Raw genomic sequence first — 21,035 nt, 5'->3', positions numbered from 1 at the left:
TGCGTCAGTGGACTCGTGGTCTCTGCGGGTGACCACTGTAGCCAGCCTTAAAGGCGCTGTACGTAATGGCAGGGCGCCTATTGGCTTACGGCTGGCCACGGCATGTAGCGGCGCCGTAGCTCTCGCCGTATCAGCACCGTAGCCCCGGGTGGAAAGCGGCCGTGATGCTGAGACCGCTGAGAGTTCCTCCGCTCGTGACGCCGTACTTGCACTTAGGGGTATAGCGGCGGCCACTTTTCGACGAGAACGAGCAGGAGCATGTCGTCGTTACATACCTAGGCAGGCAGGATATATATACTTGAGGCAATTCCATCCGGCCCCCTTCAAACCTTCGCTCCTGCCTTCTTGCCCTCTCCCCAGAGACAATGACCCATGCGCCCCGTTTGCCACCTGCCAACATTTCCTGATACCCTCCAAGAACATAAGCTCCGATAAGATAGCGTCATTGGTTTCACAAGCTTAATCCCACTTACAACACGCCAAGGTTAGCTGCCCGTTGCAACTAGTACTTAATAGTACATGCCATCCCCAGAGCCGTCACCACCCCGCCTCGTCCTCCACCACCACCAGTCCACCATTGCCTCGTCCCTTGCAGAATAACGCAGCAGCTCACAAGCCCCAAGCACAAAGCAACCATCCACCATGGCCCCCCACGCCGACGACACCCCGCCATCCTCCTCCAACCCCAGCTACGCGCGATACCACGCCTCGTCCACAGACAGCGCCATCAGAGCCGAGAATGAGTATGCAGCCCACAACTACCACCCGCTGCCCGTCGTCTTCGCCCGTGCCCAGGGCGTCAATGTCTGGGATCCCGAGGGCAAGCACTACCTCGACTTCCTCTCCGCCTACAGCGCCGTCAATCAGGGCCATTGCAATCCTGAGCTCGTCAAAGCCTTAGTCAACCAGGCGAGCCGCCTCACCCTGAGCTCGCGCGCCTTCTACAACGATGTGTTCCCCCGCTGGGCCGAGAAGGTCCGTGAGATGTTTGGCTATGACATGGTATTGCCCATGAACACGGGCGCCGAGGCCGTCGAGACCGCCATCAAGATTGCCCGCAAGTGGGCGTACAAGGTCAAGGGCGTCGAGGAAGGCAAGGCTCTAGTCTTCTCTGCCAAGGACAACTTCCACGGCCGCACAGTAAGTGTCTTGTCACCCAGAATAGATAGAGGCAGTCGGAATCTAACACCAATGGCTAGATGGTGGCGATATCTTTGTCGACCGACCCGGAGTCCAAGGACAACTACGGTCCTTATGTGCCCAACATCGGCTCTACTTGCCCCACAACCGGCAAGGCCATCCGCTATAACAACATCGCCGATCTTGAGGAGGTTCTCGAGAGACACGGCAAGGACACGGCTGCTTTTATCGTAGAGCCAATTCAGGGCGAGGCGGGAGTCGTGGTTCCGGACGACGACTACCTGTCCAGGGTGCAGGCCCTCTGCAAGAAGCACAACGTCCTCTTCATCTGTGACGAGATTCAGACCGGCATCGGGCGCACCGGACGTATGCTGTGCTCCGAGTGGTCAGGGATCAAGCCAGACATGGTGACCCTCGGCAAGGCCATCTCGGGTGGCATGTACCCGGTCAGCGCGGTCCTCAGCAGCAAGGACATCATGCTCGTCGTGGAACCCGGCACCCACGGCTCGACGTATGGTGGCAACCCCCTGGGCTGCGCCGTCTCTATCCGTGCTCTGGAGCTCATGGACGAGTGGGACTTGACGGCCAAGGCAGAGAAGCTGGGCAACATATTCCGGGAGGGAATCGCCGCACTCAACTCCCCCATCATCAAGGTGATTCGCGGCAAGGGGCTGCTCAATGCGGTCGTCATTGACGAGGCCGCTGCTGACGGACGAACCGCTTGGGACCTGTGCCTGCTGCTCAAGAGCAAGGGTATTCTGGTAAGTTGTCCTTCCACAAAGGATGCTAGGCTACTAGCTCCAGGCTCCGATGCTAATTGACTGTATGAATATAGGCCAAGCCCACGCACGGCGACATCATCCGGTTCGCGCCGCCCCTCGTCATCACCGAGGCGGAGCTCAGGAAGGGTCTCAACATCATTGCTGAGGCGATCAAGGAGCTCCCAACTGTGGAGAAGGCCAAGGACCACTAGACATCTCCATGGCGGGGCAGACGTAGGCAGCTGCCCCTAGAGCGCGAACACCAGCAGAAAGGGTTGGCCAAAAGACTTTGGATACCATGCTTTCCCTGATCTGTACCTAGGTTTACAAACCGAGGCGTTAGGACTGAGATTGGATTTGGGTGCGGGAAGGGCATTAAAGCCGGGAAATCAGGGGCGCATGTCTTGTATAACGATACCTACTTGGCTGGATGCCCATGATGATTAGTTCTATCTGGGCAGCAAGAGAGAGAGCATACAAGAAATGGTCAACCACCAAAATAGAATTATTCATGGGACTCGTCGTCATCAGGCACCCCTGCATCTGGACTGGGGAGGAGTGATACCCCGTGGAGGCCCCGTAGGCTGCATAATGCATGCATGAATGTGCCGGGTGTTAATGAGGGATTCGTCCACTTATACGGACTAATTGTTGGATGAGGCGTTATTCATGGTGGCCACCACGAAGTGCAGCCTAAAAGTGTACGTACGAGACCACGCAATCTGTTCCTCACCGGTACGATGCCACATCTTCAGCCGTATTCCGGGGAATGAACCATCCATGAGTTCGATCGCTGCTATCGCGGTCTCTGCTGGCCCTACCCTGGAGCCTGGCTCTGGTCGTCTTCTGGGACTGGAGGATGTGTAGATATGCCCCTGTATGGTCGACTTCCAGAATGCCTGCCTTATTCCCCCACAGTGTTTGCGCTGCCTTCTCATAAAACAAGAGGGTGATAGTGATGGGTATGTCTTATCCAGGGGTTCAGGAACCGCCTTGACTCATCTAGCGACTCATCTATCTGTACGAGCAGGCAGCCAACTATCAGATAGTACCTTATCATTGGCGGTTAACGCACGTCACATCGTCCCCCCTTGGGCGTAGTACTATGTATCTTGGGCACGGCAAGTGGGTGGTGCCTTCACGTGTTTTGTCCTATGCCATCTCGGCCTTTGCATCTGTGCGAGAGAGCGAAGGCAAGTGGATAAGATGGACCTCGCACTTGTACCTGGCTGTCCTGACATAGTACTACCCACTGGTACTAGTAGTACTATGCTTAACACCAGATCAAGACTACATGCCTAAACATTCCTCCCGGGGCAGCGCAATTGTTTGGCCTGAACTCAGCCTTGCTACTGTGTGGTGCCGTTCTCGCTGTTGGGCAATTCCGACTGCGAACGAGACGAAACCAAACTGGCACCCCGCCTTTTGTCCACTTGGGAGTTGGAGGTGTGGGCCACCTGGTGGTTGCGGGCTGGGAAGGCCTGATAGAGAAGGCGCAGAGCAAACAGACCGGTACGGAAACAGAGGCGGACATGGCGTTACCACTAGTGACTTCTGTAGGTGCTTGGAGCCAAGTTGAGGATGGGAGGTGGTGTGCGTTGATGCTGATGCAGCGTTGTCCGCCAGACATTCGACGTTGGCTCTCGAACCAGTCACATCTGCCTCCCTCCTGCAGTAGTCGCCTGCACTTCACACGTCTCCTGAGAGATGGCCGATTCGGGATCGAAAGCTTCGAGCCTGTTTGGCTTGGGAAGTCGGGAAAGGGAATGGCGGGATGGGAAGGGCAAAACGGTGGCCAAATGGTGCAATCCAAGGTGCAACCCGACAAGACGCAATATGCTGCCGCTCGTTGCAAATACATGGTGCGAGCACGAAGTATGCGTAGGGTGCTACTACGTACGGAGTACAAGCACATCATATGTCCTCAGACCTGACGTTGCTTTTGCTGGCGTGCTGGCGTGCTCTCTTGCCGCTATCGCAAGGCTCCCGTTTGGCTTCTTGGGGGGTTATCGAGGGCACCAGATGATGCGCGTCTCCTGATAAGCGAGCGACCCGCTCTGCCGCCTCTGGTGATGCATCTGAGAGGTAGGTACTGCTCCCGTGTGCGTCTCATGTACATCTGATAGAGGAAGTGGTGTCACAGGAGTGCTGGGAATAGCAGAAGGTACGGGCGCTGTTTCGGTTGGGGCGCGCGAGCTCAACATCGATTGGCTGGTAGGAGTCGCGGGTCAGCTAGTACGAGTACTATTACGGAGTAGGGGACCTGTCCATTGCAGGTGGGTGCAGTGGATTGCTGTGGGTGCTGCTGGCACTTGCGACGTGAAGCTGCTCCATTCGAGCTGCTTGCAGCAGCGTGGCCACAGTCGCGGTCATCAGAAGCGTCAGTCGCATCAGCAGCATCAACAGCGTTAGCAGCAGTTGCAGGTTCTCGCAGCATCCCATCAATCCTGGAACCCTTGCCGTTATAGACAGCCCGCAATGACTCCAGCGCCTGGCCTTACTGGCCTGGCTGGCCTTCAGGACTGCAATGCTGCATGAGGCCCATGCGCTGTGACGGCCATTTGCCCCCCAAGCAAGCGACTCCACAGCATCACGAGAGCGCCCCGAAAGAGAGGCGCATTCACCGTTTGGCTGTCTGCTTCTTCTTCTGGGGAATTCCCACACCCCCCGATCAACGGCCTCTAGCCCTCCCATCCCATCCCCATCCCTATCCTCTTCCTCTCCCTCTTCTTCTTCATATTCTTCTCCCATTAACCTCATCCCCCGAGTCATATCCTCCCCGTCCTTCATTATCAGTTCACCCTCCTTGCTTTACGTTGATGCTACCGGGCTAGCACGCAGCCCCATTGCCCCTCTGGTACATGCCGACTCCACTCCCCCAACTCGCTCCGCTCTCTTGAAGCGTGATACGTCAGGCTCGACATCCACCCACAGGCGACGAGACCTGACGCACCGCGCGCTTCTTGGTAGAGCTGCTCTGTTCACTGCTCTGTTCACTGCTCACGGCCTGCGCTTTGACGCGAGCGAGTTGTCGCCCATCCGTCATCAACCAGCGTCGCACCGGCTGCGGATAGCTCAGCAGCAACAGCTGTTCGAACTTTCAGGGTTCGTGGCTTGCTATCCGTACATGCCACCTTACTACTGCTAGTAGTACTAGTAGTTCTTGTACTCCGTACTCCGGACTCCGTACCTTGAGGTATCCGTACCGAGTCATACTACAACCTGGAGCTTCCTACTCCACTCGAGTTCCTGGAACAAGTCTCGAACTTGTCCGCTTCCATCCCGTCCGGAGCGCTCCAAACATCGTCTCCCGATCCTCTCGGTCTCCCCAACGGTCGCACCGCTGATTATTGCTGACCTGGTCCGAGGCATCGATAGATCGGCATTTGGAGTCAGTCACCGCCCTCTCCCCCGACACACACACCCTGCATCTGTCCGATCGACCGCTATCCCAATCTATCCTGCCCGTGCATACGAGTATGCTTCCCATGCCGTTAGAGAGCACAGAGCTCCAGCATCCAGCCCGCTTCGAGTCATCAGACGGTGCCCTCACCTCCCGTTCTTGCATTGCCCTAGCCTTGCTGTTGCATCCGCGAACCCATTCCATCCGTCTTGTTTGACATTGTTCGCTGACACTAAGCTTCCTGCTGCCAGGTACTAGTACTTGACTGCCACCTTGTCATCTAGGACCACTCGTTCACCTAGCGACATCTTCATCACCCCCGGCCACTTGCTCTCCCTGCTGCCTCAGCATTCCGCTTCTGCCTGAGAGTCTGATCCTCTCGGACGACCCTACCCCTCCGTGGAACCTTGACGCCGACATCGTTTACATGACGACCCCATCTGCCACCGACGTCTTTCGATCCTCATAAGCCCTCGGGCTGCAATCCGCCCAGCCTCCTTCCTGCCATTGACAAACGCCCACAGGAAGCCATGGCGAGCGTGCGGGACACGTCGTCGTCCCATGGCTCCAAGAAGCCCGGCCGCCGGAGCGTGGGAGAGTTCCAAATCGAAAAGGAAATAGGAAAGGGCAGCTTCGCCCAGGTTTACCAAGGATGGCATAAGGTTCGTGCTTGCTCACCCCCCCTGGCGCATTACATCCCCGGGCTCTACTGCTCTGGCAGACTGGCCGTCCGTCCTTCTTGATGCTAACATGGCTTGGCTCTGTAGGACACCAAACAGGCCGTCGCCATCAAGTCGGTCGAGCTAGAACGACTCAACAAGAAACTCAAAGAGAACCTATACGGAGAGATCAAGATCCTCAAGACCCTGCGGCATCCTCACATCGTCGCGCTCCATGACTGCGTCGAATCATCAACACACATCAATCTGATCATGGAGTACTGCGAGCTAGGCGACCTGTCTCTGTTCATCAAGAAGCGGGAGAAGCTCATCACCCACCCAGCTACCCATGACATGGCTCGCAAATACCCCTGCCCCCCAAACTCTGGGCTTCACGAAGTTGTCATCCGCCACTTTCTTAAACAGCTGTCGAGCGCTCTCGAGTTCCTTCGGAGCAAGAATTACGTTCATCGTGATGTGAAGCCGCAGAACCTGCTTCTCCTACCCGCGAAAACCGTCCGGGAGCAGCGTGGCTTCCCAGTCTTGGAGGCCAGCCAGAACTCATTAATACCAGTGGCAGGGCTGGCGTCATTGCCGATGCTCAAGCTGGCCGACTTCGGTTTCGCTCGGGTTCTCCCCTCTACATCGCTGGCAGACACCCTCTGCGGCTCACCGCTGTACATGGCGCCAGAGATTCTCCGTTACGAGCGCTACGATGCCAAGGCTGACCTTTGGTCCGTCGGGACTGTCTTGTACGAGATGATCACAGGGCGGCCGCCGTTCCGGGCAAGAAATCATGTTGAGCTCTTGAGGAAGATAGAAGCTGCCGAGGATGTCATCAAGTTCCCCCGGGAAGTCGTCGCCACTCCAGAAATGAAGGCCCTCGTGCGGGGCCTGCTCAGGAGAAACCCAGTGGAGAGAATGAGCTTCGAAAACTTTTTCAACCACCCTGTTTGCACCAGCGACATTCCTGGGCTGGTAGAGGACGACATTCCGGCGCCCCCACCGCGAAGTCCGCACGACGATCTTGACGGTTACGGAGAGACGCTCCCTTCCCCACGCGTCGGCTCCCTGCGAAACAACGGGCACGGGCCCGTGCGTGAGACAAGTGCCTCCAAGTCACCTCGGGAACAATCTTCGCGGACCGCGCCGTCACCAAGCCCGGGCCAGGCCAGGACACCGCGACAAAGTGAGGATGGCCACCAGCGCTCTGGCGGCTCTCCGCGGGAGGACCGTGAAGGATTGGGCATCCGGCGCCCTGCACCTCACCACACCGCCTCGATGCCCGCCCAGCCTCGATCGGCCGAGTTGAAATCTCGCCGAAATACCTTGCCCCAGGATCCTCGTCAGCCGGACGCACAAAAAACGCAGTCCCCTGGTCAGACACCAACGGAGGAAGAGAAGGCCGCGCAAGATGTCATGTTTGAACGAGACTACGTCGTTGTGGATCTGAAGCACGTTGAAGTCAACGCGCTGGCTGATGAGCTGGCGGCCAACGAGAAGATGGGGCACGCCACGGCCTCTCCGCGAGCTGGCCAGATTGCCCGGCGCTCTACTCAGCAGGGCACACCTACGTCGACAACAGGGGCGATCCCTACACCGACATCGCGCACGGCTTTGGTGGCCCAGAACCGAGGAGGACACGACCGGCGTTCCTCCTACGATAAGGCTCTATCTGCTAGCCCGGGGTCAGCCTCGAGTGCCATCTCCAAGGCTATACAGGACGCAAGCCTGCGTTTGTTTGGTTTCAAAGTACCGCCGCTTCGGGGCCTCAAGGGCCAATCGCCGCCCATGTACCAGCCCTTCCCGGCGTACCCAATACCGACTACGGCCGGCTTGCTTGGCGACGGCAAGAACGCGCCTGCAAATGACGAGGACATGTTGGCTGCACAGACTATTGAGGAGCTTGCCACAAGAAGCGATTGTGTTTACGGGTTTGCCGAAGTCAAGTACAAGCAGCTCGTGCCCTTGGCACCATCTGCGGAACACGGCCTTGGAGGTCTTGGCGCCGCGGACCAGCTGGACGCTGACGAAGACGGCCTGACTGTGGAAGCAGTTGTTTCTCTGTCCGAAGAGGCGCTTGTTCTGTACGTCAAGTCCCTCACGCTCCTCGCTAGAGCAATGGACATTGCTAGCGTCTGGTGGTCTAAGAAGAGCCTTGGCGAGGCAACGAGCGGAGTCGCTGGGGCCGTATCACAAACCGTTGCCCAGCGGATCAACGCGGTTGTGCAATGGGTCCGGCAACGCTTCAACGAAGTCCTTGAAAAGTCCGAGGTGGTCCGGCTCAAGTTGACAGGCGCTCAGAAGCTTCTACCAGAGGATCACCCTAGCTACCCATCAAGTCACGGCATCGACTCCATTTCTTCTTCCGGGGGCAGCTCGGGCATTAAGCCAGTGTATCTGACACCGGGGACGAGCGCCGAGAAGCTTATGTACGACCGCGCACTGGAAATGAGCCGCGCAGCCGCCATTGACGAAGTAACAAACGAGAATCTTCCCGGCTGCGAGCTGTCTTACATTACCGCCATCCGGATGCTCGAGGCGGTCCTGGACAGCGACGATGACAGCTCCAAGAAGATCAGATCAGGGAAGGAGCCCGCTAGAGATACTGCTGCAGACATTGACAGCGATGAGGAGCAGCATATTAGAAAGAGTGAGTTTCAAGGAGCGATGGCCCCCTCAATTGAAATTGGGCTAACCATGACTAGTGATTAAGATGATTACCGGCCGATTGGTCTCGGTTCGTAAGAAGCAGCAGATGATCGCAGATGCGAACAGATCGCAGCAGGCGCCCCAGCCTGTACGACACCGGAGCGGCGATGCGACCCCACGAAGTGTACCGTCACACGCATCCTCCTAGTACAAGAGGCTATCGTGACCTCGTTGCAAGACAGCGGTCGGCGTGTGACACAACGTCATGCCGTGTTCCCTCTTCTCGTGGCCCAAAAAGATTCATGGCCATTGTTTTATCCGACTACGTTTTAATTTGCGCGTTGTTTTGTTTGACAACAATAAGAGTTGCAGCTCTGCAAAGGGAAGCCGGCGTTTGGGACATCACACAAAGATTGATACTCTTCTTTTTTTCTTTCTTTTTCTCTTTACAGATTGGCGTTTTCGGTCCTGATTTTTCGTGGCTACGCCCCCCCTTGGCCTAGGCCAGGAGGCTTTCATTTCGCTTGGACGTTTCATACTCGCGACTGGTTGAAACGCAGCTTGCTGGACAAGAATTGCTATATTGGTTTACAGGTGGGCGCGTTTTGTTGTGCGAGTACGCGACTATGGATTTAGGCGCCCGGCTAGAGGATGTATAAGGTCGAGGGAAGGATATTTCTTGTACCGAGACGGACTCTCGGCCATATACGGATGGCTCCCAGGGGCAGAAGAGGCTGGATTAGTACAAGGCGCATTGAGGTTTATTTTTTCTTTTGGCATCACTTAGGCCTTGGCTGAGGGCACAGGGTCGCGCAATGGTTCTTTGGACGGAGGGACAGGAGCTGGGTCATCGATTGGTGTGTATCGAGGGGCTTGCATTATCATATGGATGGATCATCCATAGAGGGTAAAGAGCAGGTGTCAGGACCATAATAGCGTTTGAATGCCGATACTCCGGCAGCCCATCAATGCATTACCTTGCTGGTATACGTACTTGCAGCCGTCAAGGCCCGCTATCTTCTCCATTGTCCATGCATGAGAATCCAACGATACGGCTACAAAGAATCAAACGCCATTTCACCTAGCCGAACACTCCGGGTACCCCGTGCCCTGAATAGAACAGTTCTTTGTTCTTGTTGAAAGGGGCTGTGACCAACTGGAACACAGCCAGTTCTCTCGCAAAATGCAGAAACCTATTTAACAATACGGACCTGGTCCATATTTTAACATGGGCTCCCTCTCTTTTACCTCTATCCCGTGGCAGAAGTTTGACAACCCGAAAGGCCTCAATCGCTCTATTCGTACAAACAGCCTACCACTTGGACTTCCTCAAGATCAAGCATCATGAGTTCACAGAAGCCACGGCGAATAGCCCGCAACCTAGCTTCCCTCCCCATACAGACAAAGAACAAGCAACCCCATATCACGCCGCTCCTCAACACCGTTCTAGGCCTCGGTAAGCAGTTCGCCGAGGCCAGAGACCGGGAGAAGACCCGGGCCAGGAACCGCTACCACGCGAACCGGGACTGGCGTGTCTGGAGGGAGGCACGCAAACTCGTGGCCAGGCGAATGGCCCGGGCGCGCCAGCAGAGGAGGCAGGAGCGCGCCAGGGTGCGGCACGCCAGGAAGTGCCGGGAGGCGCGGGCGCGGCGGCGGCGAAAGCTGACGCGCAACCGCATGTCGTTGGAGCAGATACGGGAGATGCGGGACGCGAGGAGGGCAGCGGCGATGGAGAATGGCCTGCTGTCGCTCAGGGAGGGTGAGAGCCTGGAGGAGTTTGGGGAGCGAATGCAGCGCATCAACAGGCGGTTCAGGATGCTGTGGGACAGGCACAAGGAGGGGATCCGGGAGGCGCAGCCGCGGTACCTGGAGGGGTGGCCGGTGAGGCACACGATCCGGTCGCCGGTGATATACTCGGCTGAGGGGGGTTGGGTGCGTACGGGGACGAGGACGTGCGTCCAGTGTCACTTCAGGGGCCTACCGTGCTCGTTAACGAGATGGCGGTGGAAAAGGGGGCGAGACGAGGAGGTGCTGGCCTGCACGCGGTGTGTGCGAAACGGGGGGAGGCATGAGTGCGTTGTTCCGGAGAGGAGGGGGAAGGAGGAGAAGGAAGATAATGGCGTTAAGTGGAGTATGGTTGACGTCGATGCCAAGCATCCGGAAAGTGTTAGGAAGAGGGAGACGGCATCCGAGGAGTTGGACGCGGAGGTGGATGCCGTGGTTCAAAAGTGGAGGAACGGGAGCAAGAAGATCGTGGTGGATATTATCGGCGAGAGGATGGAAGAGGTACACACATCGGCATTTGCGCTACCAAGGCCCAAGAAGTGGTGTCGTCGTCGTTGGGGCGGGTGGTGAAGTTGGCTATAATACAGTTTGTATGTGGCTCCATTTAGGAGGCGGGAGGAACCAGCTGAGGTAGGTTTACCATGTTCATAGCCACATAGAAAAAGGAATACATACCAACCGGAGCTGCCCATATTAGGGGGACGCCACCTGGAAACGAAATCCTAAGAGGTCAAGGTGTCCCGGTTAGGATCTCTGTCTGCAAGACAACTTTATTTCCATATAGAATGAGGGCGACTAAGCTATCTCCTCGGTGTTCAGTCCGCCATAGTCGACACCCCTGTATTACGAGTTAGATACGCTCTTCAGATGGGCAAAATTGTTAGCAAAATGGTAGGCCACTTGACTACATGCGTATCTCATTCAAGCTTCTTAGACCACTTAGTTTTTAAAGGCTGCGTTTTCTCCATGTTTGTTCCGTTGTCTTTTCGTGTTGGGTTTGGCAGGAAGACGGAGAGGCCTTCCGGCAGAGGCGTTGTCCTTTGCTCCAACTCCTCCCTTAATAAACATGGAGTTCGTCTTTTTTAATTCGTCCAATATTGCCTCCCGTCTGAGGCCAGTTGAAGCTGGGCAAAGGTGACGCTCTAGGCCTGTTGGAGGAAGAAAGAGGCTATCCGGGATCTTTGTCGCCCTTCGTTTTTTGTTATGCTGCGACTGGGTCTTTCTGTTGGAGATTGTCAAATTGCTTGAATATGTCAACCGCATGTTTTCTCTCGTGCATAGAGTCTGTTCATCTGCGCCTCTGACTTTCGTCGGATTAGTGGCATTTTCCCACTTTGGAGTTGGGTTGAATGAAGCCGGGATGGACACCAGTGCCGTTTCATCTCCATCTAGCTCGGGGTTTGGGAAGTATGCCGAGGACTTGTTAAAATCACCACCAGAGCCCGATTTAATTGGCTCTCCGACGTTATTATCTCTGTTAGCTTGCTCTTCATCTTGGTAGCAGTAGGTCGACTGCTCAAGGGAGTCTCTCAAACTCTGAAGCTCCCAAGGGAGTGGTTTCAGGTGTTTCTGCGGGGACCAATCGGCCAGCATCCTCTCTTCTAGGCACCTGAAGAACTCGCGATGCTTCTCCGGAGTGCATAGCCAGTCGTGACACTCGGCCTCTGTGGTACTGATTCGGTCATCCGGTGACACCCGTAGGCACCCCTCAATGAAGAATTGGGCATTTAATGAAGGGCGGGGCCGGTATTTCTTGAATGTCATGAATAAGCATTTGTCAAGATCGTGCTGGCTCATACGGTTGAGGTCGTCGGGGGCCCCTTGTTTTGAGGTCACTAGGAGGAGGGCTATCAGACCCAAGGACCACAGATCGACGGCCATTGTTTGAGGCCCCATTCGGTTCCAGAGCTCCCTTTGTAAAATTAGTAATTCAAGCGTAGTACCGGTACTGGAATGATTTGCCTCACGGTGCTCGATACTCCTTCGTTCCAACAAAGGTCATCATTCTGCTCCGACGAGGAACGGCAGAGGTCCCAAAGTCCGCTAGCATAACCCTATGGTAGGCGATCCTGGATGAGTACGCTAATAGGACATTCTCGGGCTTCAGATCGCGATGAACAACCCCTTTGCTGTGCAAATACTGAAGTCCTCGGGCAATCTGCCGAACGATAATTCGAGTGTCGAGCTCGGAAACTTGATCGTGGCGATACAAGAAAGACATCAAGTCGCCGCCGGAAGCGAGTTCAGTGAAAGTGTACCTAAAGAAATCACGACTGTAAGAGAGTGTTTTCACCTAGACAGGACGGCGCTTACAAGGAGTGTGGTGAGCTTATAGCATCAACGTATGGCAGAATGTTCGGCTGATAGTACCCGTTAGTGGGCCCCTTTTCGCAATTGTGCGATGGCTCTCACATGCTGCAGCTGCCGCAGAATATCCACCTCTTGGAATTTACGCCAGAGTTGCTCGCGGCCATGTCTACCTTGAAGTTTATCAAGGTTGACCACCTTGCACACCAGCTGCTTTTTGGTGTTTGAGTCAACAGCAAGATACACCGACCCTTCGGCTCCTTGCCCAAGGCAGCGGTCGGTTACCTGATACTTATGTGTGAAGAGCTGTCACAGATCAAACGTTAGCCAACTCCCTTGATCGATTGCGACGTGTGCCACTCACTTTGGACTCTTCTGTCTGGAGGTCAGTTAGAGGACGGCGGATAGGCTTGATGATTTCGCGAAATTTGAACTTCCAATGGGGCCTAATCTCTATAACATCACCGTCTTGGAGCAGATAGCCTGGGGTTATTTCGGGCCCAACGCCGACGAGCATGCGGTTGACATAGGTTCCGTTGGTGGACTTGCGATCTCGGACATAGACATGGGTGGCACCTGGTTCGTACACGACTGTGTATAATTCGCAGTGATTGCGTGACATCGTGCTGCCAGAGTCGGCCTCAATGACAAAGTTGCTACCCGGGTTAGAGGTATCCCTTGCCCTGATGTGAATCATCTTACTTTGACCCAGCATGCCGCCCAATCTTGAGGATCTCATGATCCCATAACTCTATACGCACTGAATAGGTCAGATATAAAGGATAACCTCGACCGAATCGGGTAATAGTTGGCCTAGCTTACCTCGAGACTTCTGAGGGAATCTGGTGTCAACGAATTCCAGAAATGCCACTGGTGAATCATGAAAACTGGGACTCTGATGGTAGTCATTGGTGCCGGTAGAAGCCATTGCGGGTTTTGGAGAGTCTTGTTAGTGGTTACTGTGAGCGAAAAAAAGGGGATCAGTGAATAACCGGGGGTCTGGACCCGTCCGCTGGAGTTTCTTAACAACGAGCTTCGTGACAATTTTAATCTCTAAAGTGGAATGATGAGGAAGGGGAATTAAGGACTGCCTTCATGAAGAGATCGAGGGCCCTCGGAATTTTTAGGCAAGTTCTACCTGTGGGCAAGTCCATATCTCGTCCCTGCCTCTTACACAGTAGTTACCTGCACGAGAGAGCTCGGTCAGTTCTCGGTATGCTCAGTGCTGTGGGGCGGTGGTCGAGATACACTGTGCGAAATAACAGTGCCGCCAGGCCTTTCGCACCCGCTTCTCAGACAGACTGGCTCGTAGTGACGTAAATTTGCCACACGTGACCCTTGCGGGTTGGAAACCCTACAGCTCTGCTGTCATAACCGCCCTCAATTCTCCCCGCCTCACTTGACCTTGTTCCTCATCCAAACACGATTCTCATCCACGAACAAGTGAGTACCCAAACCAAGCCCGCAGGGGCGCCTTGCATCTTTCATAAGCCAGGAACATTCCTAGCTTCGGCATTGATGTGACGGCTGCCTCTCGCGGCGCCGCGGACGCCGAGCAACTGCTAACCGACATGCAGCATCGTCGTTCAAGATGAGAGCCAAGTGGAGAAAGAAGCGCGTTCGTCGCCTTAAGCGCAAGAGAAGAAAGATGAGAGCTCGCTCGTAAGTGTTGCCGCACGAATCGCGCTAGCTAGAAGCTCAGACTGACATGGTCCAAACAGCAAATAAGCGCCTCATGCAACAACCTGACCTGAACCATCTTTCATGATTCACGAACTATACGACTATCACGGAGAATCAAGCTGGCCTTCAGGGATGACCTCTCTTGAGCATGTTCGGAGGATACCCTTTTTCGAGGCATTGTGAGGGAGAGATCGCTTGACCTGGGACGATCTGGACGACCATGGTGGTTAGGATGAAGGATTCACGCACAATTGGAGGGTTAGGTCGAGCTGGCGTTTACGAGCAAGAAGTCTCTGAAGCGAGCTGCCGCCATAGGAACGCAAGCTCGGAACTTCGCACCCGCAACGTTTGACAATAAAAAAGCAGAATGCTTCAAGGACAAACTCAATCCGTATCCTGCCAGCTACCATGTCTGTGATATCAACGCGTATTGCTCTGAATTGAGCTGATCCTGAGCTTGCCGAACGAATTCAACACGAGCATGAGTATCTGGCAGCTCAGATACGTGTATTCGTATTAACTACTAATTCTTGTGCGCGTAAGTGGTGGAGTGGCTTCTCTGAGAGCTCTCAAAAACTCGAGCGCACTGAATTGCTGTGTGACGTCGCTGCTGTTCTTGGTGGGGTGGGGTCTGAGCCTGTGGCTGGAGTCGGGCGCTTCACCGCTTTGGCGGTTGAACACCGGACAACGCTTTTTTCTGCCACCTCGACGGACAGGGTACCAAGAAAAAAAAATGGGCGACATCCCACTTCAACATCCCCCGAGTCCCCGACCTCGTCTCTTTGCCAGTAGAATTGTACCCAGACCGGCCGCCCATTTGACAGCAATTATGGCGAAGCGCAAGAGAGATGGCGAGCCTTCGTCCAAGCCGACAAAAAAGGTTGCCATTAAAGCGCCTCCTGCATCCGCCAAAGTCGCATCTCTGCTGCAACCCAAGTTCTCCCCGCCGGTAATAGGTACGGAATCTGCGAAAAAAACAACACTGTCGCTCGTTATAGCCACTGACTCTCTCCAATAGCCAGCACACCGGGCATCCAGGTGCCGACAAACATCCAATTCCATTCATACGCCCCTCGAGACCAACCCACGGGGAAGAAAGCCAAGAATGCCGCGCAAAGGGAGCTTCTTCTTCACTCGACATCCCACCCTCACCTCGACTACACAGCTAAGGAGGAAGTGCAGAGGGGTTCGAAACCGCTAGTAAACCATTACTTTGGGATATACGATCCGGCGACAGGCAAAATGCAGGTCGTCGAGGCCAAGAAGATGGTGGTTCGCGGAGCTGTCCGATCGAAGCAGACAGCAGAGGCTGAGGCGGCCGAAAAGAAGCTGAACCAGGTACGTCGCATATGGCCCTATGATGATCGGATCTGGATGATAGACAGGGCGCTAATTCACAACAGACAATGTTCGAACGCAGGACCGATCTTGGCCATACATTCGGCACGAAGAAGGCCAAGAAGAAGCTCCAAGAAGTAACCATGAACGCAATTGCACCGCAGAAGACGCTTAAGGACTCCGCCCCGTCTATAATGGATGCCGCGTCCAAGGCTATGCTCAACTCGGTGGGCATGATCACGTCGACGATGGCTAGCAGGGAAGAGCTCCAGGCTGTCGTGGACGAAGCCAAGCCGGTGCCGAAACCTAACCTTGATGCTGAGGACATTGAGGACGTCTATGATCCTAAGGTGATCATCGGAGCTGAAGTTCTCAACTTGGTGCCGATCCGGGAATGGCAGGAGAAGGCGCAGCACGGCGAAAGCATCCAGGTGGGCTCTCGCTACGTGGCTGCCAGAGTCGCCCGGCTTGCGACCAACGCCGAGGCCACGACCCGATTACGCGTCCTCCGCTACTTATATTTCACACTCATGTTCTACCTGCACACACGACCAGGAAAGGAAAGGGGTTCGAGGTCTGTGCCACCGCGCGACAAGCTCCACCAGCTTATGTCGCCAGCGCCCGAGGCCGTTGTGGAGAACATCCGGCGCAAGTTCTCTGATGCCGGCATCATGCGCAAGTTCCACATTGATCTGCTCCTGACGCACTGCTGCGCGTTTGCGTGCATGGTGGATAACTTTGATGTGGACACGCAGAATCTGAGGGACGACTTGAAGCTGGACCAGAAGGGCATCAACCAGTACTTCCACGAGATTGGCGGGCGGGTGAAGCCGACGAAGCAGGGAGGGCGGACCATACACAGGGCGACGCTGGCGCTGCCTCTGGACTTTCCCAAGCAGAGGAGCATTGCGCCGAAGCGCCGGTAGATAATGGTGGTGGTTGTAGGTTGAGCGAGATGGTGGCTAGGGGACTGTTACACCCTTCTCATATCGAGGCATAGCAGCGAGGAACGAAGCTCAATGATATCAATCAATTCTGGCATTTTTTTTTTTAGCAATACTGTCTCAACTCCCCGCACCCGGGGTAATGGGTCTCATTTACCCATCCACGGAGTAGCTGACAAGCTGTCCATCCACTGGCTCGTTGGCTCGGCTGGGCTCGGTAGTATTATTAGAGGATCCAGGATTCTTCCCCGCATAACCAAACCAAGGCACAGTACGGAGTACGTAGGGCACCTTGGGGTTACCGTAGAGGTTCATCTCTTTCACGTTACACCTTAGCGCGTTTTCTCCGCAGAAGAGCTTACCTGCCGAGGTTAGGAGACGCTCTGTATCCATAGCAAAATCATTAGTAACAGGCCAATCCCCGCCCGTCTTCGTGGATGAGACCCCATCCAAATCCAGACGAGCTAAGGTGTATACTAAGTTGAGTATACGAAAGAGACGAGTGAGTGCCTGCGGTAGCTGTGGGGTTATCCTAGTCGTCGACGACGTCGTTACCTAAATGGGACACAGTTCGAGGATGGCTTTGATTTAAAGGGAACAGGGCCCGTTCCTGTTTCTCAATTGTCATCACGTAACTGCTCAATCGCCGCACTAGCCAAAGAAGTCGAAGCAGTCGAAGACGTCGACAAAACCGCCATCATGTCTACCGAGTCCGTCATCAGCCTCGACTACCGCGGCCGCGTCGCCGTCCTCACTATCGGCAACGAGGCCAAGCTCAACGCCCTGTCACAGTTCCAGTACTACGACCTGGCCCAGAAGCTGCGCGAGATTGCCACCCACGACGAGGTCTTCATCACCGTCATCCTCGCCAAGGGCCGCTTCTTCTCCGCGTTGGTCTCCTGTCTCATCCCCTCCTAATTGAACGTGAGCTGATCAAACACCAGAGGTGCCGACGTGTCCATCACCCGCGCCGCCCCCTCGGCTGACAACCCTGACCTCCACCGCCACTGGCTGCAGAACTTTGTCGCCTTCAACCTCAACATCTGCCATGCCTTCAGCACCCACCCCAAGATCCTCGTCGTCGGGCTCAACGGCCCGGTCATTGGCCTCTCCGCCGCCATCGTCGCATTTGCCGACTTCATCTACTGCACGCCCCAGACCTTCCTGCTGACGCCCTTCTCGTCGCTCGGCCTCGTCGCCGAGGGCGGCGCCTCGCGCGCCCTGGTCCAGCGCCTGGGCATCTCCAAGGCCAACGAGGCCCTCATCATGAGCAAGCGCATCACCGCCCCCGAGCTCGAGCGCTGCGGCTTCGTCAATGAGATCTTCGACACCCCCAAGGGCGACGACGCCGCCTTCCGCGCCCGCGTCATGCACGAGGTCGACGAGCGCCTCGGCGATCACCTCCTCGGCGACAGCCTCACGGGTATCAAGCAGCTGATCCGCCGCCCGGAGCTCGACATCACCGACTCGCAGAACGTCAAGGAGGTGTTTGCCGGCCTGGAACGCTTCGTCAAGGGCATCCCCCAGGAGGAGTTCCGCAAGATTGCCAGCGGCGAGAAGAGGCACAAGCTATAAACATGTTTTTGTGGCCGCATTCATGATATACAAGGTGTAACAAGCTTGACTCTTTTGTGTTGTGAGATATAGATCATCCGTCTGGAATGAGATAGGTAGCCACGTGGGTTTTGGTTAAGTATCCGAGCCACGAAGTACGGAGAACTATATAAATAATTTTATGCTAGAAGCCCAAAGAGTAGACTGGTCCGCTGCCAGAATGTCTCTGCCGACTTGGCTATGCGCGACTGCGACGACTTGTCTAGCTCCGCCTTGTCTCGTATCGTTTCTGCCAATCCTTTGAAGCCTTCGCGACCTGTCCCCAGACAGCTCCCCAGGTAGGCCACGTCAAAGTACCACTGAATGAGCAGATCTCGCCTCTTCTCGGAAGCACTTCGGGCCTCAGAAGTTCCAGTGTTGGCTTGTCCCTCCTCATTCTTATCATCCGCCTTCTCGCCCTTCTCGCCAAAGCTCTCGGTTTCCACCTTGGTTAGTGTATCTCGCCATATGACGGCCAACTGCTCGTCCAAGTGCTTCTTCATAGCATCCACAGCAGCGGGGCTCCAGAGATCCGTGCCCGCGTCTCCCATAGCTGTAGACAGGTTGCGAAGGAACTCGAATAGTCCGGGCGACGGCTGGCTGGGCAGCGCAGGCTCACCTTCCCACAAGGGCCGGCCCGCCACCGTTCGGTCCTCCAGACCGGCATGGGCAAATTCATCGAGCGGCGCCTTGGATACCGAAACGACAACCTTCTTGTGGAGTGATGGGACCATGACCAGCCCAAAACTTGCAGTCGCTGGGCGCTCAGGCAGCTGCGCGCGGATATCTCGCAGGACTCGGAGAAAATACATGGCTACCGCACCGCTCCTGGAATCTTCTGTCCTCGCCTCCCACATTGACTGTAACTGGCCCTGGAGCTCCTCGAAAGACTGATCTAGCGCCGTGTCCAGCTTTCTCTGTAGCATCCTCGGGTCGTCCTTGCTGAGCGCCTGTTGTCTGGCCTCAATTGTCTCCTCGTCTTCGATCTCGTCAAAGTCGTTGTCCCATCGCTGCCTCGTCAGAGATTCCACCACCTCCTTGACGTCGTCTATCACGCGGAACCATGACTTGTAGCAGTTGGATGCCTTGGAGACGGCGTCGTTGCGGCCATAAAGTCGTGTCACAACCTCTTCCACAAACGGTGCAGCGCCTTGAGAGAGCGCCGTCTCGTAGCCCTCCTCGTCCCAGAGGCGGCTGTTCTTGTCGGTGATGCCGTCCCTCCAGGTCTCCAGTGTAGCCTTCACTTCTGATCCGACCAGTTGAAGCTTCTTGACCTTGGATTCCAGGACAGCAAGCATGCGTGAGTTGATGGCTTCGCGTAGTTCGTCCTGCATCTCGGTCGGGTCGAAGCCCCTGGCTCTACCGCCATCTCGGATCCAAAGCTCGAGGATGCTAGTCCGCAGCTCCATGATGGACTTGAACTCGGTCATCTGACCCAGGGTTGCCTTCAAACCTCCGAGCATGACCTCGCCTCCCCGCTTCGCCCAGGTAGAGAGCATGTCTCTAGCCAGCCTTCCGTCGAGATCATCGTGGCGGATGAAGGGAGTGAAGTACTGTATCTCCTCGCCACACCACCGTTCGTAGACATCGAGGCGGAGCCCGTGGAGTTGCTTCAGCGCAGGGTCGGCAAGCAGCGGCTGGCTCTTCAACGCTTTTAGCGCCTGGGAGAGCTGAGTAGGAACCACGGCCTGGACGTCCAGCAGCGTCCGTGTATACAGTCGTAGGCTCTGCATGACATGTTCATTCCCTTTGCCTCGGTTGCCTTCTTCCACCTCCAACGCCAACGCCATGGCCCCGCCCCGGACGTTTAGGAAGTGCCGCAGCACGTCTTTGGCTCCGGAGCTCATGGCTAGACTGTAGGCACAGAGGGCCTTCACCATGTTCTCCCTGTCGCTGTCCTCCGTTGCCACTTCCAGCACCTTATCCACGTTTCTCAGAAGCCGTCGCCGCAGATTCACAAGAGACTTCTTGGCCGCCTCAACGTCCGGCCGCAGGCGCGCATCCGACAGCTCATCGCCCAAGCTCTTAAGCAGCAGCCTGCTCAGGACATGCACCTTTGCCGCGAGGATCAGCCTGTCCCCCTTCTTGACGCTGTCCTCGAGCCCACCACCGCCCCGGAGCACCCTCCCCACGACCAGGCCGCACGCGTCCAGCAACCTCACCCTGGCCGCCTCCTCCAGCACCTCGCCCCTCGCGTCGCCCCTCACGAAGCCCGCTAGCCCGGAGGCCTTGGCGCCTACGACGGCGCGGCCGCAGCGGGCGCCCATGCCGCCCAGCAGCTCCTGGACGGCCTCGTTGTCGCCGCGCATGCGCACGATCGTGTCGGCGGTACCCAGCAGCTCGCGGTAGGAGCTGCCGACCTGCGTGCGCAGGCGGCTGGCCTTGTCGTCGACAGCTACATGGAGCGACTTGTGGATGGCGCGGATCTGGGGCAGCGTGTGGCCGCCGGAGAAGATGTCGGCCGACGAGGTGAGCGTGGAGGGATCGGGGGTCGCCATGGTCGCGGCTGGAGTGTAGGGTCGGTCAATTCGACAGGTGGATGCTATCGCGTGTCCTTCATCGGAGTTTCAAGGCGGCTGGAACGAGCACAGAATTGGTTCGTGTAGTTTCGTGGGCTATTTGGTTCGTGGAATGCAGTAGGGACATTGGGAGTTGAGAGAGTACGGGAGCTTGAGGTGGCCTGTTGGTGGGGCAGTAGCAGGGGCCTCGTTCTCACCGCATCAATGGGCACAAGGCGACTTTGCCTCTAAACAAAGACACATTCAACACA

The 21,035-nt window shown here is 56.0% G+C and overlaps 7 protein-coding genes across 7 annotated transcripts; 5 read left to right on the top strand and 2 right to left on the bottom strand.

Moving 5' to 3' along the window:
- Positions 1-642: 642 nt before the first annotated feature.
- On the top strand, positions 643-2,113 carry CAR2 (ornithine-oxo-acid transaminase; the record flags this gene model as incomplete). The annotated part of the gene is made up of 3 exons (XM_083197557.1): positions 643-1,140; positions 1,200-1,901; positions 1,976-2,113. The coding sequence occupies 3 exons, from the start codon at positions 643-645 to the stop codon at positions 2,111-2,113; spliced, it is 1,338 nt and encodes a 445-aa protein (XP_083047025.1).
- A 3,721-nt stretch (positions 2,114-5,834) lies between these two features.
- Positions 5,835-8,823, top strand: ATG1 (serine/threonine protein kinase ATG1; the record flags this gene model as incomplete). The annotated part of the gene is made up of 3 exons (XM_083197556.1): positions 5,835-5,966; positions 6,072-8,616; positions 8,672-8,823. 3 exons carry the CDS (start codon positions 5,835-5,837, stop codon positions 8,821-8,823), a joined length of 2,829 nt encoding a protein of 942 aa, XP_083047024.1.
- A 1,136-nt stretch (positions 8,824-9,959) lies between these two features.
- Positions 9,960-10,970, top strand: ACO1O0_008189 (uncharacterized protein; the record flags this gene model as incomplete). The annotated part of the gene is made up of 2 exons (XM_083197555.1): positions 9,960-9,963; positions 9,988-10,970. The coding sequence occupies 2 exons, from the start codon at positions 9,960-9,962 to the stop codon at positions 10,968-10,970; spliced, it is 987 nt and encodes a 328-aa protein (XP_083047023.1).
- Positions 10,971-12,773: 1,803 nt separating this feature from the next.
- On the bottom strand, positions 12,774-13,635 carry ACO1O0_008188 (kinase-like domain-containing protein; the record flags this gene model as incomplete). Its single annotated transcript, XM_083197554.1, has 3 exons — positions 12,774-13,013; positions 13,213-13,298; positions 13,530-13,635. The coding sequence occupies 3 exons, from the start codon at positions 13,633-13,635 to the stop codon at positions 12,774-12,776; spliced, it is 432 nt and encodes a 143-aa protein (XP_083047022.1).
- A 1,584-nt stretch (positions 13,636-15,219) lies between these two features.
- RPA49 (DNA-directed RNA polymerase I subunit RPA49) lies at positions 15,220-16,654 on the top strand (the record flags this gene model as incomplete). The annotated part of the gene is made up of 3 exons (XM_083197553.1): positions 15,220-15,346; positions 15,409-15,728; positions 15,794-16,654. The coding sequence occupies 3 exons, from the start codon at positions 15,220-15,222 to the stop codon at positions 16,652-16,654; spliced, it is 1,308 nt and encodes a 435-aa protein (XP_083047021.1).
- A 717-nt stretch (positions 16,655-17,371) lies between these two features.
- Positions 17,372-18,247, top strand: ECI1 (ClpP/crotonase-like domain-containing protein; the record flags this gene model as incomplete). Its single annotated transcript, XM_083197552.1, has 2 exons — positions 17,372-17,562; positions 17,617-18,247. The coding sequence occupies 2 exons, from the start codon at positions 17,372-17,374 to the stop codon at positions 18,245-18,247; spliced, it is 822 nt and encodes a 273-aa protein (XP_083047020.1).
- A 158-nt stretch (positions 18,248-18,405) lies between these two features.
- On the bottom strand, positions 18,406-20,763 carry ACO1O0_008185 (COG1/VPS51 family protein; the record flags this gene model as incomplete). Its single annotated transcript, XM_083197551.1, has 1 exon — positions 18,406-20,763. The coding sequence occupies one exon, from the start codon at positions 20,761-20,763 to the stop codon at positions 18,406-18,408; it is 2,358 nt and encodes a 785-aa protein (XP_083047019.1).
- Between the last annotated feature and the right edge of the window lie 272 nt (positions 20,764-21,035).

The sequence above is a fragment of the Amphichorda felina genome, assembly GCF_050947745.1.
Source record: "Amphichorda felina strain 45539 chromosome Unknown scaffold_8, whole genome shotgun sequence".
NCBI lineage: Eukaryota > Fungi > Ascomycota > Sordariomycetes > Hypocreales > Bionectriaceae > Amphichorda > Amphichorda felina.
The sequence above is the reverse complement of the archived record's forward strand: the minus strand, read 5'-3'. Positions and strand labels throughout refer to the sequence as shown.